The 27,993-nt window shown below is 35.2% G+C and overlaps 1 protein-coding gene across 7 annotated transcripts in view; it reads right to left on the reverse strand.

The window, feature by feature from the left end:
* Nucleotides 1-27,993, reverse strand: part of RYR2 (ryanodine receptor 2) — a 674,743-nt gene that overhangs the window by 108,446 nt on the left and 538,304 nt on the right. For 6 of the 7 annotated variants that reach the window (XM_044758547.2, XM_070492181.1, XM_070492179.1 and 3 more), the window contains 9 exons: nt 27,919-27,968; nt 17,748-17,808; nt 16,256-16,494; nt 14,801-14,882; nt 10,666-10,796; nt 7,206-7,526; nt 5,361-5,601; nt 4,897-4,984; nt 2,555-2,647 (listed from right to left, as the gene is read on the reverse strand). In XM_044758547.2, the coding sequence (XP_044614482.1) occupies nt 2,555-2,647; nt 4,897-4,984; nt 5,361-5,601; nt 7,206-7,526; nt 10,666-10,796; nt 14,801-14,882; nt 16,256-16,494; nt 17,748-17,808; nt 27,919-27,968 (1,306 nt within the window). The remainder of the gene's footprint in view (nt 1-2,554; nt 2,648-4,896; nt 4,985-5,360; nt 5,602-7,205; nt 7,527-10,665; nt 10,797-14,800; nt 14,883-16,255; nt 16,495-17,747; nt 17,809-27,918; nt 27,969-27,993) is intronic. The other variant, XM_070492185.1, reaches the window with a different exon arrangement.

Consider the following 27,993-nt stretch of genomic DNA (forward strand, 5'->3'; position numbering starts at 1 on the left):
CATCTCCGTCCATTTCAGCTTCAGCTGTAAGTTCAATGGTCACCTCCTCTTATCCATTCTTGGCACTAGACCTAAACAGTACAGCTCTTTGGGAGAGATGTTACTCATCCCCTGACTACATCCCACTTTTGGGTCCTTCATGCCATCCGTGGTGAGCAGAGCACCTCAATGATACTGATAAAACTGTGTGACAATGCTGCTACGGCCAACACAGTGATGCTCAAACCTGTCCAAATGCTGAAACACAGGGACATCACGATTCCTTTAGTAGAACAATATAACATGTTAGTGTTTTTGACTCCATTGTTTGAACTGGAAACACTATTTCTAGGAAAAAAGTTCATTATATTTATGTGATATAAAATTTCAAGCACATATGGCAGGCAAAAACAAAAACAAATGTAAAAACAAGAAAACAGAGCATAATCAGTAATTTCTCAATTTTTCATCAATATTACTATTTTTTGTTACCTATCTTGTCTCAGAGTATTAGCAGTCATGTGGTAAAAAGACTAAAAGTTTTGCAAAAATTGGGCGGGGGGGAGAAACATTAAAATTGCGATGTTCCCACTCATTACTTTCCATTTCTTTCCTGCAAATAGGAGTAAATGTCACTATCTGTTTGTAGTTGTCTCAGTCTGGTTTACAGGATGTGCAGTGCTGCTTTGAGAATCACTGGACTAGAATGATGGAAAAGAGGGAAGAGAATGTCTGTATAGGGACATGCAGATCTCTGTTCTAAAGACCTTTAATTTATCTTGAGTTCGATTATACGCTGGAATCACTGTCATCCTCCAAATGAAACACTGACCTCTTTTGTCTTCTCTCTATGCCTTTAACAACACTGACCTAAATTGACAACATACTGCCTAAGCAGAGAAATTCACTAACAGATTTTGGTTCAAAACACTGGTGAAATGTGCAATCTTAGTATAGCATCTTCTGAACGAGCATCTCCTCACTCTTCAGGTTTACTGTCAGCCCGGAGGAGAGAAAAATCATCATCTTATGCGTGTGTCTCACGAATATGGTCACATGAAGTAACAGCCTACTCAAGTTGGACAAATGTTCTATGTATACAAAGCTTCAGATGGCATGAGCTTCTAGTTCATGTGTAATTGTGTCAAAAACATGGCATTTAAACTCTAAATAAGACTAGGTGCATTGAGTGATACTATATTCCTGTCCTGGTGCTCGCCAACAAAGCAGGTCAGATGGACTAGTCACTCTTGGGGTTCAGTGGAGTAGGTGTACCTCCTACAGCCACTCTTGTCCCATAATTTATTGCGTTGGTAGAGACTGATTTCCATGGCAAGACAACCACACTATTTTGCATTTTTGGCCACTTGGCAGCACACTTTGTGTGTGTTATTCCATGTAGTATGTTCATTTTCTTATTTCGTGGTTATTCAAAAGATAAAGGCATGAATTTGTGTGTGTGTGTGTGAGGAAGATTGGCCCTGAGCTAACATCTCTGCCAATCTTCCTCTATTTTGTATGTGGGATGCTGCCACAGCATGGCTTGATGAGCAGTGTATACGTCCACACCCGGGATCCAAACCTGTGAACCCTGGGCCACTAAAATGGAGTGCGTGAAGTTAACCACTACGCCACCAGGCTGGCCCCAAGGCATGAATTTTAGAGTGTTTTGAAAGGAACACAAGTGATTAAAAAAACCCAGAAAATCTGGAGGTGCACTTCCTACATCATATGTGGAACCTGGAATTCATCGATGTGGTTCTTAAACAATGCAGCTAATTATTTTGAAGTCTATATATTTGGCACACATAGTACGTATATATTTATTCTTGATGGATATATAATATTGACTACTTGTATGTATATTATATTGACTGATAATTTTGTGAATGTGTGTGTGTGTGTTAAGCATGTCTTTTTATTCTGATGCTTTGACATTCTGGGGCCCTGCTGATCCTTGGCTACCCCTCCCAGGGCTTCTCAGTTCCTAGAGATGGGAAATTACTAGCCTGTAAGCATGCCTTTCATATACAAACTAGCCAATCCAGAGTCCATATTCCCCAATCTCCTCCTTTATCTAAGCTCAATCCACCTGCCCTAATCACCCCAGGTCCAGGTACCAGACAACTAGGAGCAGCCCCTACACCCCAGGGCCCACTGCAACTATTCAAACTAGCCAGTCCTTGTAAGGTAAGTCTGCTGACCCGGCCTTGCCTGTTCCTTCCCACAGAAACCACAATAAAGGTTCCTGCCCATGTTTTTCCCTCACTCTCTCTGCCTCCTGAGTGACCTGGCGCTTCTCCTCATGTCCTCACTATATGCTGTGCCTTCTGTTTCTGGGAAACGGTTAGTAAAAACTTCTTCCTTCACCATTTGTGTCTGTGTGTCTTACCATACCTGATTAAAACAAATTCTGGTACCCTTAAAACTCTGTGTGTGTGTGCTTAATCAGTAAACAACATTACCAAATCTATCAAATTCCAGTTATAAACTTTCAAAAAATCTAAAACCAAATCAACCAATGAAAGTTACATTCAGAAATTTTCTAGAACAGTGAAATAGATTATTGGAATACCTTTGACATCTTTGACTTGGTGTCAGTAATAAGGAAAGACATATTGTTGATTTCATTCTGTACCACGAAGTTCTGTTCTTCTCTTTTGAAATTCTGAGAAATTGCAAAGGAAATCTCAGTTAAAATCACATAGATAAGAAGTCCATGAAATTGGAGGTTACACAGGACCCAAAAGTTTCTACAAAGATAAGAAGTAATTTGATATATACGACTTATCAAGAAAAGGAACAAATATTTCTTGAATATCCAGTGACAGCTCTTGACTAAGGGCAACAATTCTGGGAACTAGATAAAAATACGTATGTTTCAAAAATGGGAAAACTAAGGTTCAGAAAATTTAAGTAACAAAGTCACACACCTACCAAGGGGTAGGATGAATACTCAAACTCCAATTTAGCTGGTGAAAAGCATATACTACTTCTTGGGATAAACACAGACTTTCCAAGGGCATGCGCAAATATGATGTACATTTCCACTTTGTCAGACATTTTATGATATTTTTTCCAAATACCATAACATTATTTTATTCACTTTTATTTAGGAACATAAAAACACTGGCAAAGTCAAGCGTTTGAGTGGTGGTAGTAGAGAAAGCAAACACAAAATGAAAGCAGAAATAATTACAGAGTTTTAAAAGAGAACTTCTGATTGCATGCCTTCCTTTTTTAGATGAGCAAACCCTAAATAAAACAATTTCTAGTAAGTGTGTAAATATGTAATAATCGATGACTAGTAAAAGATTTTGTGTGGACAGCAAAAAGACTAAGCCTCCACTTTCATTCAGCTCATGTTAACATTCTAATTTTACTATTAATAATAATATGGTTGCTCATATAGTTTCATCTTTAAATATTTGAGGAAGAATATATATGACACATATTAACAGATTTGTGTTTTAAATGCACCCATGAGCTTCAAAAGCACATATCCAGACTTTTTCTTATTCTTTAAACTAGCATCAGACATTCATCTAAAAACCTACTGATTCTGGTAGATACTCTTGTTCCAAAATTTCGTCTTGTATATAAATTTAAAGAAGCTTCTTTGGTAATTTAGTGATTGATGAACTGAAGACTCCCAGTTCTTCCGGGAAAAATATGCAGTTTTTAGTTTTCTTAAGTGATTCACTCTTGGGCTTTGGATTTCAAAATTTCCTTCACAGTACCCTGAATGATCTAACGCCCCCCCTTATAACATGAGTTACACAGGACAAGAAATCATTTGCTTTTATCTAGAGGAACATAAAGAATCTAAAAGAATTTCCTGTGACATCACAGAAAACGAATGTCAATGTGAAGATACAAATTCACATGTCAAAAAACATTATTTCATAGATTATTTCTGTGTGATTCTAACTTTTTAATGTATGTTTTTATATACATTTGGTATTATGTTTGACAGACTCCTCAGAGGTAGGCAACAAATAATATTTATTATCTTAAACATTAAATAGGAAAATTTTCTTTTTAAAAAATAGTACATTACAAAGTAATAGGATTTGTATAACAATCTGATGAAATAAACAGGAAAGATTCCTCAAATAATGAAACTGAGGTTGAGGTTTTTATTTTTACTTTCTCAGTCTCCGATTTACAAAGCACCAGAGAATTATAATTGATCCAAAAATTCTAAGCTTTCGAAATAATTTGGGGCAATTATAAGTGCTCACTTACCCATGTCATGCTAGTTAATTGGAAATAATTATAGAATACTATAAAATTCTTATGATTAAAATCTTTTCCAGATTTGAAAATAGATAGTTCTGCTTGTAACATACAAAATAATGAAAATTCACTAAAGATGTACTTTATAAATTCTATCAACAGGACTCCTCAGAGGAGCTTTATTTTATTCTAACATGTGACCGAAACTAAATTCCTATGGAAACAAATGTGTGAGGTGATAGAACAAATCTAAAGTATACAAGTAAAACAGGTGTGTCCTATGATTGAAAAACACGTCTATCTCAGCACTTCTCAAACTGAGGCATGAGTACTCCCGGGGGTTAGATAGCAAAACACTAAGAGAAGGATAAAAATGCCATGTCTCTATATTATTTTAGCCTAAGATTTAGGGGCAGACATAAGAAATGTTTATGCAGTGCAATTAAAAACTCCTGTAATTTTTTGAAGATAAATTACAAAACTCTACAGAAGATTTATATTGCCTCCAACTCTCCAGGGGAACCTGTTCTCTCTCCTCACCAGTTAAGTGACACTTAGGAGACAAGCTAGAGAAACACCATGACAGGTATTCACTAAGGGGATTGGAAAATTGGTTAAAATTATGAAAGCCCTTAACATAAACCAAACAGCAAACACTGCCAAGATTTTCTTCCTTACGTGGGATTTTGACCAGTAGATAAACACTTCGGCCACCATGCGAAAAAGATCCTCTGCTTCTGGGTTAGGCTCTTTTAGCCACTTCGCCCTGGATCACATAATGAATAATACAGTTTCTCAGTCACTCACAGTTAATTCAAAAAAATTACCCTCCCAAATTTAAATTTGAAACCAAGTAAACTAAGGAGGAGCATACTGCCCAACGAGTTCATAAAGGGCTTCAAGGAACAGTTGAAACAATTAAAACATCGTAATTGTCAAAACTGCTAACTTTTACATGCAAAAGGTGGACTGCTCCAGAATGCGATTTCTGACTATAATTCTAAGATGCTCAGTGAAAATTAACTTATCTATAAACTTTTGGTTATGTCATAAGCAGAACAAGCTCATCACCAAGTAGGGGACACATGAACCCAGTAAGGTTATGATGGAATTAGAGAATTAATCACTTTTGAACATTATACCTGTTATAGTCCACAAATCTAATCAAGAGTGGGTAGAAGGCATAGAGATCTCTGGCCAGAGTGGTGAACTCATCTAGAATGAGTAGTTCAGCCTCGGACATATCCCCCCTGGCCTCCGCTTTCAGATGGTCTTCCTCAGACACCACCATTGCTGCCTTTTTCTTGAGTTTCTCCATTAATGGCAAGAAATGAGTTTTCAAGAGCTGAGGTTTCACTTTATTTATAATAGGCTGGGAAAATACTGTTTGAAGACAGACATTAATATTCTGCTCTGCGAAAACATTCATTAAAATGAGGATAGATTGTAATTACAATTGTAGCACAATTCAAGCGTCCCTCTCCGCCAGCACAGGCCTGCCTTTAGGATTCAGCCCACGCCTCAGTCATCCCTCTAGTCCAAAACCTAATCGCATAGTTGCAGTTCAAAAATGATTACATATTGAATTGAATTTGATGTGCTTCCTTGTTTTGAAAAAAGGATTGATGGCCAGTTTAGAATAGAAAAAAAAAAAGACATTCATTAAGTTTGGAAATCAATTATTTTACACAAAGAAAAAAGTCCCCAAATGGAAAAGGTCCCCTGGCCCTTTCCTTAGAAGAGATGTGAATCGCTGAATAATATACAGCCATCTCTTTGACTGTCCCCATCCTTGTCCCAGTGAAGAGTTAGATTACATACAACACTGCTTCTTTTATTTAATAATAGCTGTAGTTGTTAGCAATAGTTCCAAATTTGATTAGGCCATTCTTAAAAGGAAATTTTTCCCGAAAAGTAACATATATACATTGGAGAAATGTATAAAAGAAAAATGTTAAAATCAATCATAATCATCCTTCCAAATTAGTAAGACTTTGCTGTATTTCCTTAGGGTTTTTATCAGTAAGTAATTTCATATACTTATATACATATTTCTGAATTAAACTTTTTTAAAACTCTCCTTTCATTCTCCACAATACTATGAGCATTTTCTAAGTCAAAAAACATTGTTGAAACCTTAATGTTTAAAAATGGCACAGTATTCTGGCATATGGTGTACACAACCTATTTATCCATACTCCAGTGGTTGGGCGTTTAAATTGCTTCAGGTTACTTAATGTAAATACTGCAATGATTGATAAACTTAAATGTAAATATCTGACTGCATCTTCTGATTATCCTCCCCCCACTCCTATCAAGACAGATTGCTAAAAGTGGGTTGTTTCAAAATCCAGTTTTATTTATGTTCATCAGTTTTTACCACTGTGTTTACTAATTAGTCTTATAGAGATTGTCAAATCACGAAAACGGTTTACTTACTTAAAAGTAGTAACTATACGAAAAGTTACCTGATGTCTGATTATAGCTGCATTTTTTAAAGAACAACATGACAGAAATAATTAATAATATTTTTTGAGCACAGAAGAAAATATTAATAAAGACTAAGACAGGAAATCTTTTTGTCTTATATATCGCAAATCTTTTTGTTTTAAGTAATTTTATTGGGATTATAATGGTTTATAACATTGTGTAATTTCGGGTTTACATTATTGTTTATCAATTCCTGAATACACTTCATTGTGCTCACCCCTAGTAGTCTAATTTTTATCCATCGCCATACATCTGTGCCCTTTTGTCTCTTTCACCCATCCCCTAACCCCCTTCCCCTCTGGTAACCACTAATCTGTTCGCTTTATCCACGTGTTTGTTATCTTCCACATATGAGTGAAATCATGCAGTATTTGTCTTTCTGTCTCTGGCTTATTTCACTTAACATCACACCCTCCAGCTCCATCCATTTTGTTGCAAAGGGGACAATTCTTGGAAATAAAACAAATTTAAGTGGTACATTCTTTTCCAATTCTTACCTGCTAATCTCTTCATCCAGGCTCCCTCATCAATTCCCAAGTTATTATATATGATTTTCAATATATTCCCCAGAAGTGTGTTCATGTGTTCTGAGTTCAGAGCCGTACAGCACATTTCAGTCCTTTCCGGATTGTTCTCAGGTCCGTGCTCCCACCAACGAGACATGTAGCTACAAAGCATAGGCAGTATGACTTCCATTACATGTGGCATTTGTGTGTAGCGAATACCAGACTCAGCTAATTCCACGATTTCTTCCATGAGTTTCTCCAAAGATGGTATATTTGGACAAACATCTTCCACATTAGTTGGCAAATTGAGAGCTAGAGAAGCACACATAGAAAGGAATTGTGTTCAATGAAAAAACTGACATGACAGCCAGATTGCCACTGTTTATAACAGACACAAGCAACCATTTCTTATTGGGCTTCAAAACACAGCAACACCTGGCATGCCTTCGCCTCACTCCTTCTCCCTTTTCCCATGGCAGCTATTTCGAACTTTGTCTCTTTTTCCCAAGTTCCTACCCTACTACCACTCCCTGGATCTTCCCTTCTACCCGACCTTTCCTTTCTTTCTTTCCTTCTATCTACAACTGACCTTTCCTTCTACTTCAGAGCAAGTAAGAACATTGAATGTCACTGCCTACCATCCTTCTTCTGGTTCCACATTAAGGTCTGCTCCCCACTTTCAGAGGAAGGAGTTTTGAGGTTCCTAGTCGTGGTTGCACCTGTGTTGCTGTTGCCCAGCCTAGCCCACAGCAGGGGCCTTGATCAGGCATGTATTCAGTACCCCTCCCTCTCAAATACCTCCTCCCCCTACCCCGCAGCCTATACACACGCTCAGATCTTTCCTAGATTGTTAGCTTTCCAGGCATTTTTCTGTCCACAGAAATGAAAACCTCAGCTTTCCACCACTTACCGAATTTACTCATTTACAATCCTTATCTTACTGACTGTTACAGTGGAATTTCACATCATTGACGAAATTCCCTTTTCCTAAAATTCCCCTCTTTCTTAACTTCAATGCATTCAGTCTTTCCCGGCTCTCTTCTGAATTCTGTCAGTCTCCTTTACTGACCCTTTTCTCCTTCTGAACTTTTAAATGTTGGTTTTCTTTAGGGATCTACCTAACTCTCTTCTCTTTTTTGGCTTATATATTCACGTAGGCAATTTTTGCCATTCCTATGGGTTTCTGCTATAGGCTAATAACTCTCAAAGCCATATTTCTTAAAATTTTTTGTGTCTAATATGGAATGTCTCAAAAGCAACTAAAACACAATGGGTCTAAAGTTAAATCTGACCTTTCCTCTGCAACCTACCTCTTGAGCATGTACTACCTTGGTGGGGACAATGTTCTCCAGTCAGTCACCCAGGCTAGAAACCTGGGGAAATTCCAGGCTGCGATGCTCCCTCATCTGCCACACAATGATTCTACCTCTAGGATCTCTCATAACCACTTTACTATATGCGCCATCCAAGGGGCCCTGCTCAATCATATCGCTTCTGAATTCCCACAATCATTTTCTATTTAGTGTCTCACACCCAGTCATCTTCCTTATTTCTGTCATGATGGATTTCTAAAATGCAAATGTACTCATGTCTCTCCCCTTTTTAAAGCCAATAAAAGGATCCTCTTTGCCACTGGTACAGTCCCTACTCCTCACCTGACCTAGAAAGCCTACCTTGCTTCTTCTGGTTTTCCATTTGTGTCTCGTCTTTTACTCTTTTCTCTCCTGACTTTTATCTCCACCTCAAAGTGCTTCAAGTTTCCCCTAGTATACCAGACTTTCAGTGTTCCTAATTTCAAGATTCATCTTGTACCAACTCTGTGAAGTCTTTCCAGGTGTTCTCAGCTAAAACTGCTCTTTTGTGTCTCCAGTGTTCTTTATTCTCAATTGTGTCACATATATTTATCAGTCTCTCTGCCTCCACTGCAACTGAAAACTCCCTGAGGAAAAGAATCAAATCTCATCCCCTTTATATCCTATGTGCTCCATCTACTGCAGTGTACACCACAAATAATTATTTGCTGAATAACTGACTGGAAAATGAACGAAACAGAACCATTCAATTCAATTCTTTTACTTTGTGATGCAAATGACGTATCATAGGAGCATAAGTAGGTAAATTACTGCTCTGTGTATTTCCTCATCAGTGATGAAATAACAAATCTGCTTCATTTTTGATTCACAGCAAAAACGTTAACTGATTAAAAATCCTTAATGAGACAACTTAATAAGACATGTTTACACGATAATTACTTCAAACTCAACCATGTTTTATTATTTACAAATATACTGTGGCACTTACGTAGAAAAATATTGCTAAGTCACATTCAACATATTTTTCTTTAACTCTGTTATATAAAATTAAAATAATAAAATAAACAAATTAAATGATGATTATTTAACTTTTTAAAAGATTCTTTCCTTGATAAAATTCATTATAAAATCAATGTAACCAGCAGCTCCCATAAAAACATGAGTTATACAGAGAAATGATCCTGTTAACAGAAAAGCATGCATTTGTGAATTATTTGGGCAAATAATTCTTGCCGAAGTTTGCAGAACTGTTTAGGGCTATTGGAAAACAACTAAAGTACAATATACGTTATCAGATGTAGAGGAAATCAAACAGAAAAAAAACAATAAGAGAGCGCCCTTGTGTGACATTCAGGCTTTCAGAACTCTGCTTTGATTGCTTTAAATGGCTGAATTGAGGAATAACTAGTTTCTGCTTTATTAACTATTTGTTAGTCAAGTCAATTAAAATCCTAGTAAATAATTTTAATAGGTTCTAAAGTCCAATCAGTGAAATCATCAGCAATGGTCTAAAAGTTTTTCAACTGGGACAGCGAAAAAAATGGATCTATCGATCCAGAAAATAATCAGATTTTCCCACAAGGAAAGGTACATATAGACATAAAAATCTTAAAATATGCATGCTAGGATCAGGTACAAATTAAAGTTTTTGATTAACTCTCTCTTAGAACTATGTTTTTAAGTTTTTTAAATAATAAAAATTGGATCTAACTATTAGAAAAAAGTCACAGTGAATAAAATTGTCCCAATAAGGTAGACATATGAGGTGAACAAAGAAAAATGACAAGTATAAATCCACAGACATAATGAACAAGAATGCCATAGACTTGCCGACTCTAAGAGGGAACTGAATCAGAAATCAGACTGACCTGTTTTTTCCATATCCTCTGATCTATCTTACTCTTAAGAGTGTTAATTTGTCTGTGGCTCATTATCTTAGATGAAATTAATTTTCTTTCAGAAACACTATGAGAATAGCATACAGCATTCCAAAAAAATCCCAGTATAACACTTAGAAACAAATAGCATTGGAGATAGCAAACTGAAATGGCCCATTAACAAATCACAGTAGGAAAATACAATAAATGTCATTAAGCTTTAGCTTCATATCCCAAATACCGCACGTGTTTCCGCGTTACCTGCTCTCTCTCGTGAAGACTTAGTGTTGTAGATAGAGTAAATATTATGTTTGTCGAGATGAGTTTCCAAAAATGCTACAGGAAAGGCACCAGCAAAGGCGGCCAGACATTCTCCTAACGCAGAACGTTGCCTGTAAGTGGAAAATGCCTATATTTTTTAAGTCTTCCAAGCAAGTAACTGAAGAAGTTATACTAAAATTGGCAAGTTTAACCTAAAAGAGGGACAGTCATAGTGCTACTAATAAAATTACCCCCCAAATCCAATTTCCATATTGCAAAATATCATATGCTTTCAATAGCCTCCGCCCTTTAAAAGAAGCTAAATTGTCAGCTAAAAGAAGCTAACAATAGTACAGACCAAAATAACAAGAAAAATCTTGTCAACTCTCCCACAAGTTTAGAAATTTCTTTTGCTTTCCTTTTAATTCTTTTTTTCTTTTTCTTTTCTTTTAACATAATGATCTATTGAGGAAAAATTGTTGCTGTGTGACTAAATGGTTTAATAAAAATTAAAAAATAAAGTACTACTAGTAATACACAATTTTCTCAAAATTTACCATATGTAAGTAATTTCAGGGTAGCTATGAAATACTAAGACACACTACATGCTAAAAAGTACTGATAACACTTAAAATTGATTTATCATTTTCAAGAGAAGGAAGGTGTTTAAGGAATCAGATTGTGATCAACTGATTCAGGCGGGTTACGACCCAGGGCTCCCCCTGCCATGGATACAAATTCTTTCCCTTAGTAATCTATAGACAAGGCTTTACTGGAACATTAAGTGTTTATTAACTACTACAGAATAATATGAGAGTTATTTCAGCAAGTTATAAATTCCTTAAATGATTTTATATTCAAATTTTATTTAAAAGTCAATAAAATGGATCTAATTAAGAAAAGATTACATAATTCTCTTAGGCCATTTTACATTTCTCACTGGAAAAATATAATACTTAAAATTAACAATTTCTGAGTATCTATTTTACTTAAAAATGACTACATATCCAGTCAGCGAGGAGAAAATATCCCTTTGTAGAATGACATTGAATAAGATGAAGTACAATTCAAACATTTAATAATAGTTCATTACTGAAAACAACGTGGGACACCAAGGAATTACAGAGTACAGACTTTGATTCAGACAGACTCGAATCCCAAACTTAGACCCAACACTTGTGGCACTGTAGGAAAATTATTCACTCTTTCCAAGTTTTTCTTTCCTTACCTAAAAATGGGAATGAAGAACTGCAAAATTTCTAGCACATAGTATAAGTTCAACCAATGTTTTAAAATAATAAGAAATAATTTATTTAAGAATTTAATAGCCTAAAATGCTTTGTGTATGACCTCAAAGTAGGTAATTTATTCCCTTATATCTGATTGGACTACTTCTTTTATTTCATTAGTAATTTACTTTAAAATTTGGATGCAATTAGTAAGTGTCAGACCAACTCTGATCATTTGTGTGTTGGTATTCTGGAAATAGCAATTTTTGTTTTACTTGACTTGTATTAAAATATCTACATTTTTTAGTACAGTGTCACTTTTCCATCTTTTTTTCAAAATACCTCTGACTCATTTTCAAATTTTTACTTTTATATTTCCCTCAACTCACTTTATAATTGCAAAGTTAATTGCAAAAAAAAAATGTATATATTTAGAATCTAACAAAAGGATCCCAAATTTTAGCAAGAAAAATATCTAGGTGAGAAGAGCAACAACAACAACAGCCACTGCTGAGGTGTGAGAGTGTGGACTACCAGATATTCAAATATACTACAAAACGCCACCAATTCAGGCTAGAGGGCACTGACCTAATCCCGAAAAAGTCAAATAGAACAGAATAGAAATTCTAGAAATATAACCTAGGAAATATATTACTTTAGTATAGTATATTACAGAGGTTTTATTTTAAATCAGTAGGTGAAAGAAATATTTAATAAATCATTAATTTACAGGTGGTTGAAAATTGAAAACCTCGAGTTTGAATTCTACATAACACCAAAGAGAAACATGAAATTCAGACGTATTTCTAGTAAATCCCCTTCTTACCCTAGAGATGACCATTTCAGACATTCTCTACTTTCCTCAAGCTTCTCAGGCTTTTTTCAACCAGCATCTGGCTGAGTACTCAAGTCATGCTTCACTGAGAAAACGGAAGCTATTAGACAAACCTATTTACATTGATGCATCTTCCACCTGTTTTCTGTTGAATGGAGGAGAGTTCTGAGCTTCAAAGATCACGTTCTAGCAGACACAGTCCTGATGACCCTGTGTGGCTCTCTACATTGTGTTCTGATTCACACATAGTAACTCGCCACTGTTTTCTTCCTCACTTTGCTTGTTTGGCTTCCTCCACTTGATATGAGCTCTATGGGAGCTGAGATCTACTTTGTTCCCTTTTGTATCCCAGAACCTGGCATGTAATGAATATCTACTAAATGAACAAAAGGATTAAAAACTAAGTCTAAACAAGTGAAAGCATGAAAAAGCTAGGAGAATAAATATTTGAATTTCTAGCTGTTAAGAGTGTAGTATAAACTGTTTTAAATCAAGAAACCAAGGGGAAGAAACATATATGAAATAATTGGTAGGTCTGATTATACAAAAATTCAAAATTCTTTGGTCATAAAACACTATAAGTAGTGTTTTGTATATAAGCACTATAAAGGTATAAAAATGTTAAAAGTCATAAAAATGGGAGAAATAACAGGCAAGAGGTTAACAGTTTTAATAAATATAATGGTTATTACAAATCAATAGGACAACATATTAATAGAAAAATGTACAAAAGATGAAAAAAAGGCAATTTATAAAATAAAGAAATACAAATGGCAAAGTAAACACCAAAAAATAGCCAATAACTGGTAATAAGGGAAATGCATTTGAAAACAAAAATGAGTTTCCATTTTTAACTATTACATGTAAAATAGTAAAAAAGAATAACAATCAGAGATGAGAAAAATGTGAGAAAATGAGGATTCCCTTGTAAAACCTGAGAGTGAAAATTACATCAATTTTCTGAAAAGATAGTGAAATGTATACCATAATTCTTTAACATATGCATACTCTTTAACTTAGATTTCCAAATTCTGAGAATATAGCTAAGGGAAATAAAAATAAATATACACAGAAAACTATAAACATAGATTTAGCATTAAGTTAGCGAAAAAGAGAAAACAGCCTACGTGACAAAAATAAGGTAACCTTTCAATAAACCGTAATATTTTGCAGGTAAAACTTTAAAAATATTCAGAGTGAATTCAATTATCCTTTTCCATTGATCTACTTTCCTATCTCTATTGAAATGTCACCCTATTTTAATTACTATTGCTTTATAAATTTTAGTATTTGGTAGGCCAAATGAGAACCCTTTCATTATTCTTTTTTTCTCTCTCAAAACATTATTGGCCTGTTTCATGGGTTTATTTTTTTCAAATGAACCTTTGAATTATTTTGTCAAGTTCAATAAAAAGTAAATATCTATTTGAAATTGTTTTGTAATTAATTATAGATCAACTCGGGGAGAATTTACATCTATTCAATATTTTTCCATCAGAATATTCTTTCATTTATTTATTTCATTTATCAGTCTTCTATCAGAATGTCTTTTTATTTAGTCAAGCCTTTTTAAAACTTCCCACTTTTTCTTTTCTCTTACATGGAAATTTTTTACTGAAGTAGCCAGTGATCTCTTATTTTAAGTTCAATGGGGACACCTTATCTTACTTGACCCATCTACATTGTCTGACCCTGCTACTTTCTCTCTCTTGAACTTGAGAACATGTTTTAAAAACTGCTGATACTTGCGCTTGCTTTGTATTTCTGATATATAATGAGAAATTGTACTAGCGGATTCCTTCATAAAGACTCACGAACTAAGTTTCAAGTTTTTATTAAATACGATCTTTACCATTATTGCTTTACCTTTCGTTTCATAATTTGATTATCTTTTGTTGTATCAATTCCAATTCAGTTTAAAGAGTGTCTAATTATTCCCAAGGAATTCAGTATATCAATCTGGTTGTTTAGTTTATAACTAAGAAAAAGTTATCAGGTGGGGACTCTTGAAACAAATTGTCATAACACTTGAAAAAGCTATTAACACAAAGTTAAACTTTTAAAACCTTACCTTTCCACATAAATACTCTTGCTGGTTCCCAAAGCATACAAGCTAGTCAGAATTCTATAACATGACACCTGCACATCTTCCACTAAGGAAAAAAGAGAATCTCACTTGAAAAAAAACACTTGTTATTTATTCATTGCCTTGAGAAAGTCTATGCTAAAAACAAAATTCCACATTAAAGGCACACTAATATTTTAACATTTGAAAAAAGCAATATAAGAACAAACAGATATATAAAATGAAATATAAAAATTTTTCTCAAACAAAATTCTTCTCTTTAAGGAGTTGAAAGTGTTCTAAGGAATCACGCTGTAATTATTTAGAACATTATCAAGAACCAGTTTTTAATAATTTTTCTCTAGGTACAAGAATAAAAGATTTCTTCAAGAATAAAATTAAGAACACGACTATCTTGGAGGAAAGGTAGATTTTGACTCCTTTTCCAAAGGTATATAAAGACTGTATCTTTTATTTTAACTCTTAAATGAATGAGAATGAGCATATTGGAGGATGTAGTGTGTTAGTTATTTCTGAAATGACCTGACATTCAAGGCATAAGTAAGTCACTCTGATAGTTTTTCAAGCTAGAAAATTAAATAAAGCCTTACAGATGATCTATTATCCAATAAGTCATGTTTAAGAGGCAAGAAAATCTAAGAACCTGGACTTCTAATTTCAACTCTGCTACTATTTCCTGGGGGATACACCATGACGTGAATGGAGAAATCATCCTTGTTCTCCAGACCTGTTTCCACGTCCACACTGTGCTGCAAGCAATGCTCCCACTGGCTCAACCAGTGCTTGTAGCATCCACTGAGCAACGCAGTGGCTTTTACACAGAGCTGCACTTCACCTGTTGACAGCCCGAGTGGGTGGGTCTGCAGTCAAGACCCACCTGACTGCTTGACAAGGACTCACATCTCTCATGTTCATATCAGCAGGAGAGCAGGAAATTAGGACAAGTTGTGTGTTCTTTCTTCCCACATAACCGTGGGCATTCTGTGGATATTTTTAATAACTACAGAATTTCAGGTTCAAACAGCTAATTAAATCCTCCATGAAAACAGACTGAAACCTATAAATGGAAGATACTTGAGCCATTCTAGTAGACCAATTATTTAGACACACACTTTGTCTCAGTGGTCTCCATATTTGTTGGTAACAAGCCTTGTGGAAACGATGTGCATTGACTCAGAAATAATCTGAAAACATTTGATGTTGCATGTCTCATGGTCAAACTGCATTAGAAAATTTCCATGGAAAGAGACAACCTAGAAAAATGTAAAATTTGGAACTTGTACTTCAACAATGTGCAAGTGATTGTCCATGTCACCCTATGATGTTCTTCAAAAAAGGCATTTTAATGTATAAGCAGCATGTGAGTAACCCAGATGTGGCTTTTACAATTTCTGATTGTACTGTTTAGGTAATGGAACTCTAAGTAATAGATTTACATACATATTAGATCTTCTCCGAACTGATGCTGGCCAATATGCTCAAATAATGATGACAGCATTGGTAACAGTGCCACCGTGGTATAATTGATAATCTGAGTAACACCTTTGGGTTGGTTTCGGGTGTGGGTAAACTGGCCCTGCTTAAGATTCTCCATCGTCTTCTCCAGATCTTCTGCAGCATTGTCCAGAAAAGCTCTGAGGGCACTTTTAACACTCTCCAGGCCAGTCTTCATCACAGTTCTAGGAAGTAAATAAGGGAGAACTCATACCTTGTGAGAGGAGCAAGTGAAATACAAATAAAATATGCTTCTACTTTATGTTCATTTGTCCATTACAACATTCACTCAGCCCTCTAAATTTTTTAAATCCACTCTCAAAAACATTTTTTCAATATACCAGAGGTTAGAGCAATATTGCTTTGCAAATGCATAACCTTTCCTAAACGCCTTCATAGTCAACCTAACTAGAACCTCAGGGCAAAAGGCAGTGCTAATCTTTGTGTTTTCCACTAGTGTCCTCAAATTTTGAGAATATTTATTTTATGACTAACAAATCACCGCTTCTGAGCCAGTTTAGTTAATCCCAAATCCAACACAACTAGAATGTTTCCTGAGGCAATGGGGTAAAAGAAACATTTAATGACAGCTAAACCAAGTCACTGAATGATACAGATATTTTGTGCGTAGGGTTAACCATCAAGTCTTTTCTAAATAAGCCTCTGAAGGCTCAACTTTGTACAGAAGAGACTATCTAATGCCACTGTTTCTGCTAGGAAATGGAAGTGGATGATGGCATCTCCTTTCTTCATTTACTACACAAAACATCTCCATTAACATTTTAAACAAAAAATGGATAATCGAAGAGTATCATAGAATATTTTTGGTGGGAGACATTTAAGAATTTTTATTTAGACTTATCCTGGAGAACAAATAAACCAAATAAATGTATGGCTTAAAGGCTGAATCAATCGTGCTAAATAAACTGATTTTATTTAGTCAACATGTTGGATTTCTGGTCATGTTGATAGTAGGGCAGAGCAGAAAGTGCACAGGCTTGGGAACTGGCCTACTTCCACACTTACTATGCAATCTTAAGCTTTACTTTAGTCATCTGTAAAATGAGAATAAAATCCTCATGTCTCCTATAAAGCTAAACATTATTATAAATGTGGAGCACAAGTACCATGCCTAGAAGCTAATAAGACCTCTAGAGTTGTAGCTTACCATTTTTGTTTCCCAGGATACATTCTCAATTCAGTTCTCAATTATACACCTAACTGCTACAGAAAGTACTTGAAATTTAAATAGCAATCTATGTAGGATCATAAAAATAATACAATGCTATTGTGTTAGTAATTTACAAGAGTTTCTTTTCATCTACATTGAAGTCTTTATTACAATTCCAAAGAATAAAATCAAAACACTAGGTCCATCTTAATACTTTTATATATCATTACTATACTCATCGATTTCAATAAAGATGTATCCATTTACCTTGCATCCAAAGTCTGACCCAAAATATGAAGACAGTTGACAATTGATGTCGCATCATTTCCTAAAGAGGAAACAAAATGCTGTATAAACTGCCCTGAGAATTTCTCAGTGTTGTTCTTTTCTAGCAATGTTTGTGTTCCAAAAATTAGTCAATGGCACAACTCAATAATAACTCAATTAAAAAGATGTTTTGATAATCAAGTTCAAAATCATGCAGTTTTTCTGCTGAAAAGTGGTTATGCGAATGTAAGTAGAAAAGCAACAAAGCATGTCTCAGCAAATAGCTGACATACTCAGAAGCATTCAAAGCACTGCACCAGGCTGGAGTTTTAACTGAATTCTTCAGATATAGTCCCTTCCCACACTAGTTCATCTTATTTTTAAATCATATTGTCCACCAACTGTTTAAGTCAGCTCATATCCTTTATGAAATGAGGTGGGCTAAAAGTCTAATACATCTAATTCCATTTTAATCACCCCAAATGTCTGCTTTCTGATTGCACTCAACTGCATTAAGATGAATTAATTTTCCTGATTTCAATGGCCTTAAGATGAATTACTTTGCCTGAATGTTATTGGTCTTTGGTGAAAAAGAAGCACCTAACTATCATGTAAAAAAACATCAGAGGTTGAAGAAGTTAAATCTTACTCTTATGAGATATTTGAAGTGGGAGTTACTCTTTTTCAAAGTAAGATGATGAAATTCACTTATTTTGATTGGCATATTTTATCAGAAAGTACAGAAATATGAGTTATACAATTTCTACATATATTTTACTTTGTGATAAGGATACAGAAAAGCAAATAAATAAAACAGTGAATCCAAAGTCACAAGGAAATTTACCACTCACAATATAGTTTGACATTATCACATTCTCATTTTATACTCTCCAATATATAATATTTATAGTCATTTCCTAGGTCCCGAGGTTAACAACTCTTATTTGAATGTAAGTTTTTATAACATTTGAGTATGTTATATTCTTTATACAAAACAGTATTCTAAAATTAATGAATTAAATATACATGGAAATTAATAATTGCCTTAGAATGTGGGCAAGCCAATTAAGTGATATGATACAAATAAGAAATAAAAATAAAGTATTCATTGCTGAGCCTGTGAATTCTTTAAGAAAATGTTCCATTTATCTAGTACTTCAAATCTCATAATTTCTGGTGATCATGAAGACAAAATCAGCAGAAAGCAAAGTTTATGTCCCTGTCTATTGACTGTAGCAGTCCAAGGGCTTCTACTGTAGCCCCTAGAAGTGTTACTCATTTAATTATTCATTCACTCAATAAATGCACGTTAAATACCAAGCACTCTTAAACTTCCATTAACAAGTAAAATAGAGAGCTTGTGGTACTTGCATCTTAATAGGGACTACACATAATGAACTATTAAGCAAAAAAAATCAATATGGAACATAATATCAGGCCACAGTAAAAAAAATATATATATAGCAGGGAATAGGGATTAGAGTAAACGGACACAGTAATAGGGTGAGTGGTCATGAGGTCCTCCCCAAGAATGTGACAGTTGAGCAGATTTAAATGAAATGAAGGAACAAACCATGCAAATATCTGCGGGAAAGGCCCAGGCACAGGAAACAACATGTGCAAAGGCTCTGAGGTGGAAAATGAACCTGGTGTTCCAGGTAAGGCAGTGAAGGTGGCTAATGTGTGCAGATTCAGGGAAAAAGAGGAGGATATGAGGTGGAGAGGAGGGGAGCCAGGTTCCAGAGCCTTGCAAGCAAAGCAAACCCTTGGGGTTTTTTTTAAGTGCAATAGAAAGACATTCTTAGGTTTTCAACAGAATGAAATCTGATTCATGTATTCAAAGGATTAATTCACAATGTGCAAAACTCTGGAAGGGCAAGAGTGGAAGCTGAGTAGGAAGCTACTGCAGTAGTCTAGAATCAGAGGACTGATGATGGTGAATTTGGATTAGTATATTAGCAAGGAAGAAATTAAGAATCTATTTTAAGGATTTGCTTATGGATTGAATGTGAGGTGAGAGGAAAAGGAGTCAAGGATAAATCCAAGACTGTGTGGGTCAGCAATTTTATGAGCAATTGAGTGAAGGGTGGGATGAATTAATGATGTGGAGAGTGTACAAGGGAAGAGCAGAATGTGAGAGGAGGGGAAGGGTGGGAGTCGTGTCCTCTGCTTTCAACAGGTTAAATGTGATGGGCCTATTAATCTCAGGCAGTGATGTGGAATAGGCCATTGATACAAAAATATGGAGCACAGAGAAGAGATCTGAGCTGGAGCTATAAATTTGGGCGTCATAGGCATATAGATAATTTTTTAAATCATAGACTTGAACGAAATTAGCCAGTGTGGGCATAAATGCAGAAGTAAAAATGTCCCAGGGCCTCTAATGTTTGGATTTTATGCTTGGAGGTATAAGAGATAAAGGAGGATGCAGCACAGAAAATGAGAAAGAGAAGGCCCAGGAGGAAGAAGGGACACAGGCAATCCGTATGAGTGTCATGCAACTGTTATTTAGCACCAAATCAGAGAGGCTGGTCCCTCACGCTCTTCCTGAAACTCACAGTTCTTTTTCTCTTTCACTTCCGATGTACAGTCTCTCCGTATAGATTATCAGCCTTTGTACTGAGCCTACACCTTGCCCTATTTCAAAAGGATGGCCAGGGGTATTTTAAACCTCTATTTGTATAAGCTTGCGAGGTGAGATTTTTGTTTGCTCTGTCCCTCAATGTAACCCAGCACCTAGAACAGCGTTCGACACACAGCAGGCACTCTGTTACATCTTTGTGGGATGACTGTGGGATGTGAAGAGCAGGAAATAGCACCAGTGGCCAGACAAATTCTGTGGACCAAACGAAAATGTGCGTGGTGAATATGAGATTTCTGTGACTGTTAAAATAACTGTAAGCTCCACGGATCTACACATCTCAGGACATTCCAGATCATACACACTACAACTTTCAATGGAAACATATCTATGTAAAAAGTGGTGGGAAAAGGACGCTAAGGAATGCAGAAAGGTATTAGTTGAAACTTCGTGTAGAGACCAAGCACAAGCATCAAGTCCATTAGCTTGTGTAAAAGACTAAACTAATGGTTAGTCTTGAAGAGATAAAGCATGTAGTGAGTAAGGCTTCTAAGTAAAATAAAAATCTGAATATTGTCCTTCTTAAGACTATCCAGATCACCGTAATCAGAAATGTCAATCATGCTATTAGCAAGCACAGGAAGGGCTAGTGAAAGTGTAGTAAGATGGTAAAATTTTAAAGTGATGATTATATTCCTATGTACTTAACTATATATAATTGCTTTACTGCTCTGAGTAGTATAAACATCAAAAGTTTGATACTTTTCAACTCATGCTTTTTCCATGTCTAAGCTAATTTCCTTCTCTTCAAACATACCTCTCATCACCTTTAAACACTTAGGGAAACGCTTATGGGTTCCTATTTTGTCTTTAAGATTGTGTGTTTGCATGAGAGTGTGTGTGTGTGAGCATAAAAGGTACACAATTAAAATCAAAGCTCATACTTGAATCTGATAACCACAGACGGCCAGCATTGGGTTTTTAAAAAAAATAATACAACTCTCTAAATAATAAAAATAACAAAGTTAAAGCTGATAGAGTCAAAATATTCTTTTGTAGTTTAATCCCAAATTGTTTCATGGTTTTTAATATAAGGATTCTATAACTCAGGAGTTTTCAATGTTATACAAAATTTGACATATCATGTACCCCTTCTTTCTTGTAATCTGATTGTTGAGGATTCTCAGAATGTTGACTTTTTCTCCTCTGGGAATAGCAGTAACATTCTAATTTTTTTTCCTTCTCCACTTTTCTAACATGACTCTTGACACAATATCTTATTTAATTCTCTTCTTTGAAGAGATGATGAATTTTGGCAGAATCCTTATGAATAATGTGAAATAAAATTACACTGGAAGATAAAAATTTCTCTCAAAATTATGAGGAGTTAGAGAGAAAGTGAAGAGTGCCAATGACTTTCTTACTTCTGAAGTCTGTGATACCAAAAGAATAAAATTATTGATTTCCTAACTTGGGAAGAAGTGTCAGTTAAACTGAGAACATATTTTAGATAACTACACATTCTATTCATTTGTCCCAAAGTCAGCAAATTCTCTCATAGTGAAATGTGCAAATGAAAGAAATAGCTGTATCACTCTAATACTATCTTCTGATATCATTTTCATGACAGGTGTCTGATTCTGATATTTCTGACCTCACCAATCTCTCTATAAGAAGTAGGTTATTTTTAATAAAGCATACATAACAAGTTAAATGCAGGAAATTCTTGTGTTTGCCATGTATACTGTCACAAAACTACAGAATTGTTAAGTTAGAGAAAGACCTTACGGATCCTCTAGTGATCATAACAATGATCAGCAAAAGTAGCAGACTGTGCATGACTGAACCATAAAATTCTCAGCATAATGACACATTCAATTCTCAGATATGCACTATCCTCAGAGATTCTTAGTATTTTAAAGGATTTTCCTCACATTATATGTATACTATTAAACAAACACAAGCACAATCCAAACCTTTTTAGGGATAATACAAACATATACAAATTTTTAATCAGGAGTGATACATGATAGTAGTCCTCATTTAAATACAAGAATGGGTTTTTTTTGTGGGGATAACAGAAATAACATCAACTTAATTCACTAATTTTTTAATCAGGGAGAGATACCAATTGATATAATTCGGCATATTACTTCATGCTCTTCCAAACATAACATTAAGATTTATGTACTGGTTTAAATCAGCCATACTCACCTGGGGAAAAAACCGAATATTTTAATAAGAACTACTGCTTCATTTAAACACATCACAATACTTATCTTGTTCAAGATTCCTGAGCTAATATTGGAGTTGTATTGATGACGTTACATGTTGAGTTCTAGGGTCATCTGAGGTCAAACCAGAAGACACTTTGGAGTACTGTGTTCATTAGGTAACAAAATGTTTGCTTTATTTTAGGGATTTCTAGTCTCTCTGTCATCACAGCTGGAAGTCTCCAGTAACTCGGGGGAGTCTCTGGACGATTTACCATCTTGCTAATATGTTAAAAATTCACCAGAAAATGGGAGAGTAGGAAAGGTCTACGATAACTATCTTGTGCCAGCCTTCTCAAAAAGTTCCTCAAACTGCAAGGATCACTGTTGGTAGAATTTAATGATCTTGTTGTTTGAAGAGTCATTAATTATGCATTACTTTTCAGGGTAAGTACCCGAAGTGTTTTCACGGACCACTTAAAGAATAAAAAAAGTGATTCTCGTAAATTGTAGAATAATTGCATACTACATTTTTCTCACTAATGTCTTAGCAAACAAAAAGTAAAGTTTGGGTCATTCGTGAATCTAAGAAAATTCCAAATTGATAGCACTTTTCTCATTGTTCTAAGGGTCTCCTTACTTATCTTCTCTATTAGACTGTAGACTTCCTGAAGGCAGGACCTTGTTGATTCATTCATTGATTCAGTCATCAGATATCTATAAAATACCTACTATGTGCCAGACTTCCTGGTAGGCACTGAGGATACAATAAGAAGCCCTCAGTGAGCTGGGAGTTTTGTCCCAGAGAGAGATGTTCATCTAGTAACATCACCAGTGAGACTAAGGAAAGGTACACGGAGCTGTGAGAATGTTACAACAGCAGGAGGAGGGAGCAAAATCTAAGAGGTGAGGGAAGGTTTTCCTGAGAGGGTAATATTTGTGTTGAAGTCGAAGGATGAGCAGTTTACTTCATTATGGGTGTGAGGGATTGGAGAGGTGAATGTTAAGTATGGGGATCCCATTCCGGTCAGCAATTATACCATGTGCAAGGACCCTGGACAGAAAGGAATATGACACTTTCATAAAGCAGAGAAGGCCATGTAAGCTGAAGCACAGTGAGCAAGCAAGAACTTGCTGCGACATGAGGATGGAGTGGTAAGTGGGGGATAAACCATGAAACAAATGTGGCCAGATTAAGAATTTGATCTTTATTTTAAAGAAATAGGACGCCACTGAATATGCAGGAGAATATGAATACGCAGGAATATGTGGAAATAGGAAAGACTAGATTTTTTTGGAAGATGTGATTGTTATGGAGTACAGTTTAGAAGCACAAGAAGGTATTCGGAGAGAATGGTTAGTATGCTCCTGGAGGAGTCCAGGTGAAAGTCAACTGCAGATTGCCTTCGGTGGTAGTAATGGAGAGGTAAGGAAATTTTCATTTTTCTATCCTCACAGCCTGAGAGAATGCCCACACATAGCAGGACACAATAAATGGTTATTGACTGAATGTATGAAATGAATGTCATTAAGCCGTTAGACTTATTTTCACATGTAAAAATGAAGTCCTGCTGTGCATACACCCACTATTTCTGTTGGAAGGTTAATTACTAGAATCTGCTTCCTCTGAAAATGACTGAAAGGCTTAAAGAGGCTGTAATAGGAGGGCTTATGTATTCTCTAACTGCCTTAACATTAGTAATCAGAATTTCCACTTAGCAAATGTGGTGGAAAATGATTGGATTAAAAGCAGTATTTCATTAGTTGACAATGGGTCCTTAAAAATGGCAATTGGGATCCTTATCACTTGTCAACCTGCCTGGGTCCTATCCATGTCCTAACTCATTTTCCAAAATACAAGAGTGCACCAACTTACAACCATTAGCAAGCATTTCAGAATTCAAGCAAGAAGCCTAAATACAAACAAGATGCTATTTTCTTTATTATTTTTTTCCATAAAATATTTTAATAGAGACACCAGAACTACTGTTCTGTGAGGAAGATGGCTAGTCCTCCTTTTTAAAAATCTTACCTTTTTCTAAGATAAAGTGAAATAGTTTAAATGTCTCAAAAAGAATATATGAGGCATGAAAACACTATTAATCTCTTTAACTCTTAGACAGTGTGCTTCAATGTATAGGAAATATTTTAAAGTAGATAAAAGATATACACAAATATAGAAGTCCAAGTTTTGGGGATCCTCACTTTATATATCAGAAATATCTTTCAACTATAGATGAAGTTTTGAGATATAACTATAATTTGGCAGCCAACTTGGAATAAACAGTCCATTACTCACCAAACCCAGCTCACTACAATTACCACCGCCAGGACGAGTATTTCGTCTCTTGGTTTATTTAAGTGCTCCCCTCTTGTCTCCAGTCTCACCTTCCTGACCTGGTTAAGGTTAATGTGTATCTTTCTACCTTTACCTTTGCTCATTGACAAAAAGCCCAAGTATTTCTTTGTTAACTTCAACTTTCAATTCTGTCTTAGTTTATTCTTGGTTTAGGTTATAAACAATTTTTGCAACTAAATCAGTACAGGAAAAACATTTTGATCATGAGTTTATTGTCCGCCAGAATACAGAAAAATGATATCACGTAAAGGGTGAATGGAAAAAACAAGAGATTAATATGATTATGTACAAAGGACCACTGAGTATATGCTATTAGGTCTCTCTCTTTAGGAAAACCCATAATGGCGTAAGTGATACATCAAAATGTACATCTTTGGATTATAACACTTCTACTTTGTCTGGAAATGAGTAGATTGTAAAGGCTTCGTTGTGCATGTACTTTAAATAGCCAAGTCCCCTAGTTTAGTTTGTAGGTAATTTGATTTATCTAAATAAAAGCTATACAAATAAGACTAGGAATACCTTTGATTTAAAAGCTGTAAGGTTACAGTTTACATAGGACTTTAACAATCATTACCTCACATTAGATTTCACGCATGCAATAGATTAGTAGTTATTTTAACCTAGTTCAAAAATGAAAAAACAGAAGTTCAAATCATTTAGCTAGTTTAGTTACAAATATAGGACTTACACCTAGGTTTTCCAATTCATAAGCCTACTACTCTCTCCAGGACACCATATTAGTGTCAAAAGCCAGGTTATAACTGTAGCATGTAAGGTTGACACGTCTAAGACTTAAAGATTCTAACAACTTGACAAGTCTGTATTAGACTATGTTTGATTAATAAAGGACTCTTGAAATTTGTATTATTTACAGGCAAATGTCAAAGAAAGTTTGAAACAATAATAACAATAGACACTAGAATAAAATAAAGAAGGCACACAAATATACTTTGGAGGTAAAGACACAGAGTAGCTCTCCAATAAATTCCTGTTAAAAAAAAAAACAGTCTTTAAAGGCTTAGGGATTTAAAATGCCTAAATGGAATATTAGAATCACATAGAGATGGAATGAATATTAAAGTCCAGTTCTTCTCCCCTGATAGGTATGATGAGTTATATTATGCATTCATCTTCAGTTACAACCCTTAATGTAGTCAAAAGGAAAAAAGGTTAAAGAAGAGACACAATTAATCCATGGTAATGGAAGTCTACATATAGCTGCTTACAGAGGGTTATAAATTGGGAAATGGCACCAAGAGGCTTCTGGTATCCTGGAAATGTTCTATGTCTTGACCTGAGCAAATAGGTATATACATATAAAATTTCAACAGGCTATCGCATCAAGCTCTTCTTCAGATCTGTGTGCTTTGCTGTATGTATGGAATACCTCAAAATTTTTTATTTTTTATACTTTGGTTGAGCTAACATCTTGCCAATCTTCCTCTATTTTGTATGTGGGTCACTGCCTCAGCATGGCTGATGAGTGGTATAAGTCTGTGCCCTGGAACTGAACCTGCTAATTTGGGCTACCAAAGTGCAGTGTGCAGAACTTAACCACTATGCCACAGAGCCAGCCCACCTCAAAATCTTTTTTAAAAGGAAATTAAAATCATAGTGAGACATAACATAGGAAACCAAGAATTTATGATATGTAATAAGTTAGAAATAGCACCATAGAAAGTATTATTACGCTCATTATTAAGAATGCAAAAACTGCAAGAGAAATGGGGTTCACATCAGAGCTCTATATAATTAGATAGTATTCTCTGAAGACAGAGGGAGAATATTTGAAGCCACTGTTATGAGAAGGTTAAGGAGTCCATGAAAATTCTGTCTGAACAACTTTCACAGAAATTTTTCTATTTTAAAGGAAGTCAAACAAAAGTCAGTCAACTGGAAATTATTCTGAAGATAATTTCCCCATTAATTTTGGATAATTGAAGCATTAATGCAAAAACATAGGCAATTTATATTAAATACAACTTTTAATAACTACATTTAAGAGCAGCAAATATTGGGTATAAACAATATTGGAAGCCAAATATAGCATTAAGTAATTATACCCATAAACTATCATTTCTCAAAAAAATTTAATGCTTTAAAGAACTTAAAAGTTACTTGTGTGTGTGTATACACACATACACACATATCTATTCCTCAGTTTATTCACTGTAGCTTTTATAGAAATGACTTAAGCCTTAGTTTTTCCTGGAAATTGAATTGAACTTATAATATCTCTATCAACATACTAAATGTTTTATTAAGGAAATTACCCCAACAGTATCTCAAAATCTATAGAGCATGGGGCTAAAATTTGCCTTGGCAGTTTACAAAAGCAGATATGGGAAATGTACAACACAAATTCTGCCAGCTGCTATAGAGTCCTAAAACCCCACAGCCAGGACAATCTGTGGAAAGTGAGTGACTGCCCTGCATGGCCGTCTGAAAGCCAGTGAATTCAGCTACGTGAATTCTCAGAAACCAAAGAAAACTAACTATGGGCTGAGAGGTGCTAGAAAAGTCACTTTTGCCAAGTCAAGTCCTTGGCATCACTGTCTCTACAGTGAAGCTCCAACGTCTGCAATGTATTCGACATGCAAATCTGTAGTCAAGAGCATTAAAAATATAAGTACAGTTAAAAATTTTTGATTTATAGCAGCTCATTATTTAATCTATAAGAGATAACCAAACACAAATTCAAGGGCACAGTTTTGCTTTACCTCTCTGAAATAAAATATGGCAGAATGGCCATTTCCATTCAGTTGCTCTTTAAGAATATAACCTTTTGATTTTAAAATGTGCTTTGGGCGAGTATGAAAAAGTTACAGCCTTCAATTTCACCATAGATAATGCTACTTACAAACAACCTTGAAGACCTTACCTTGGCCTACGACGACCATGCATGCAGCCATGCAAACATGCATTCATGCAACATAGCAGCACACAACACGGTGCAAAAATGGCAAAGAAAACCAAGTGATGGCCATGCTAGTATTTTTTCAAGGGTCTCCTTACCAAATAGTGAAATCCTATGCCTGACAAGAACTCCAAGTTTGCAGAATAGGCTGAAGACAAAAGAAAAACAAAAGA

Source organism: Equus asinus, chromosome 2, assembly GCF_041296235.1.
Source record: "Equus asinus isolate D_3611 breed Donkey chromosome 2, EquAss-T2T_v2, whole genome shotgun sequence".
Classification (NCBI taxonomy): domain Eukaryota; kingdom Metazoa; phylum Chordata; class Mammalia; order Perissodactyla; family Equidae; genus Equus; species Equus asinus.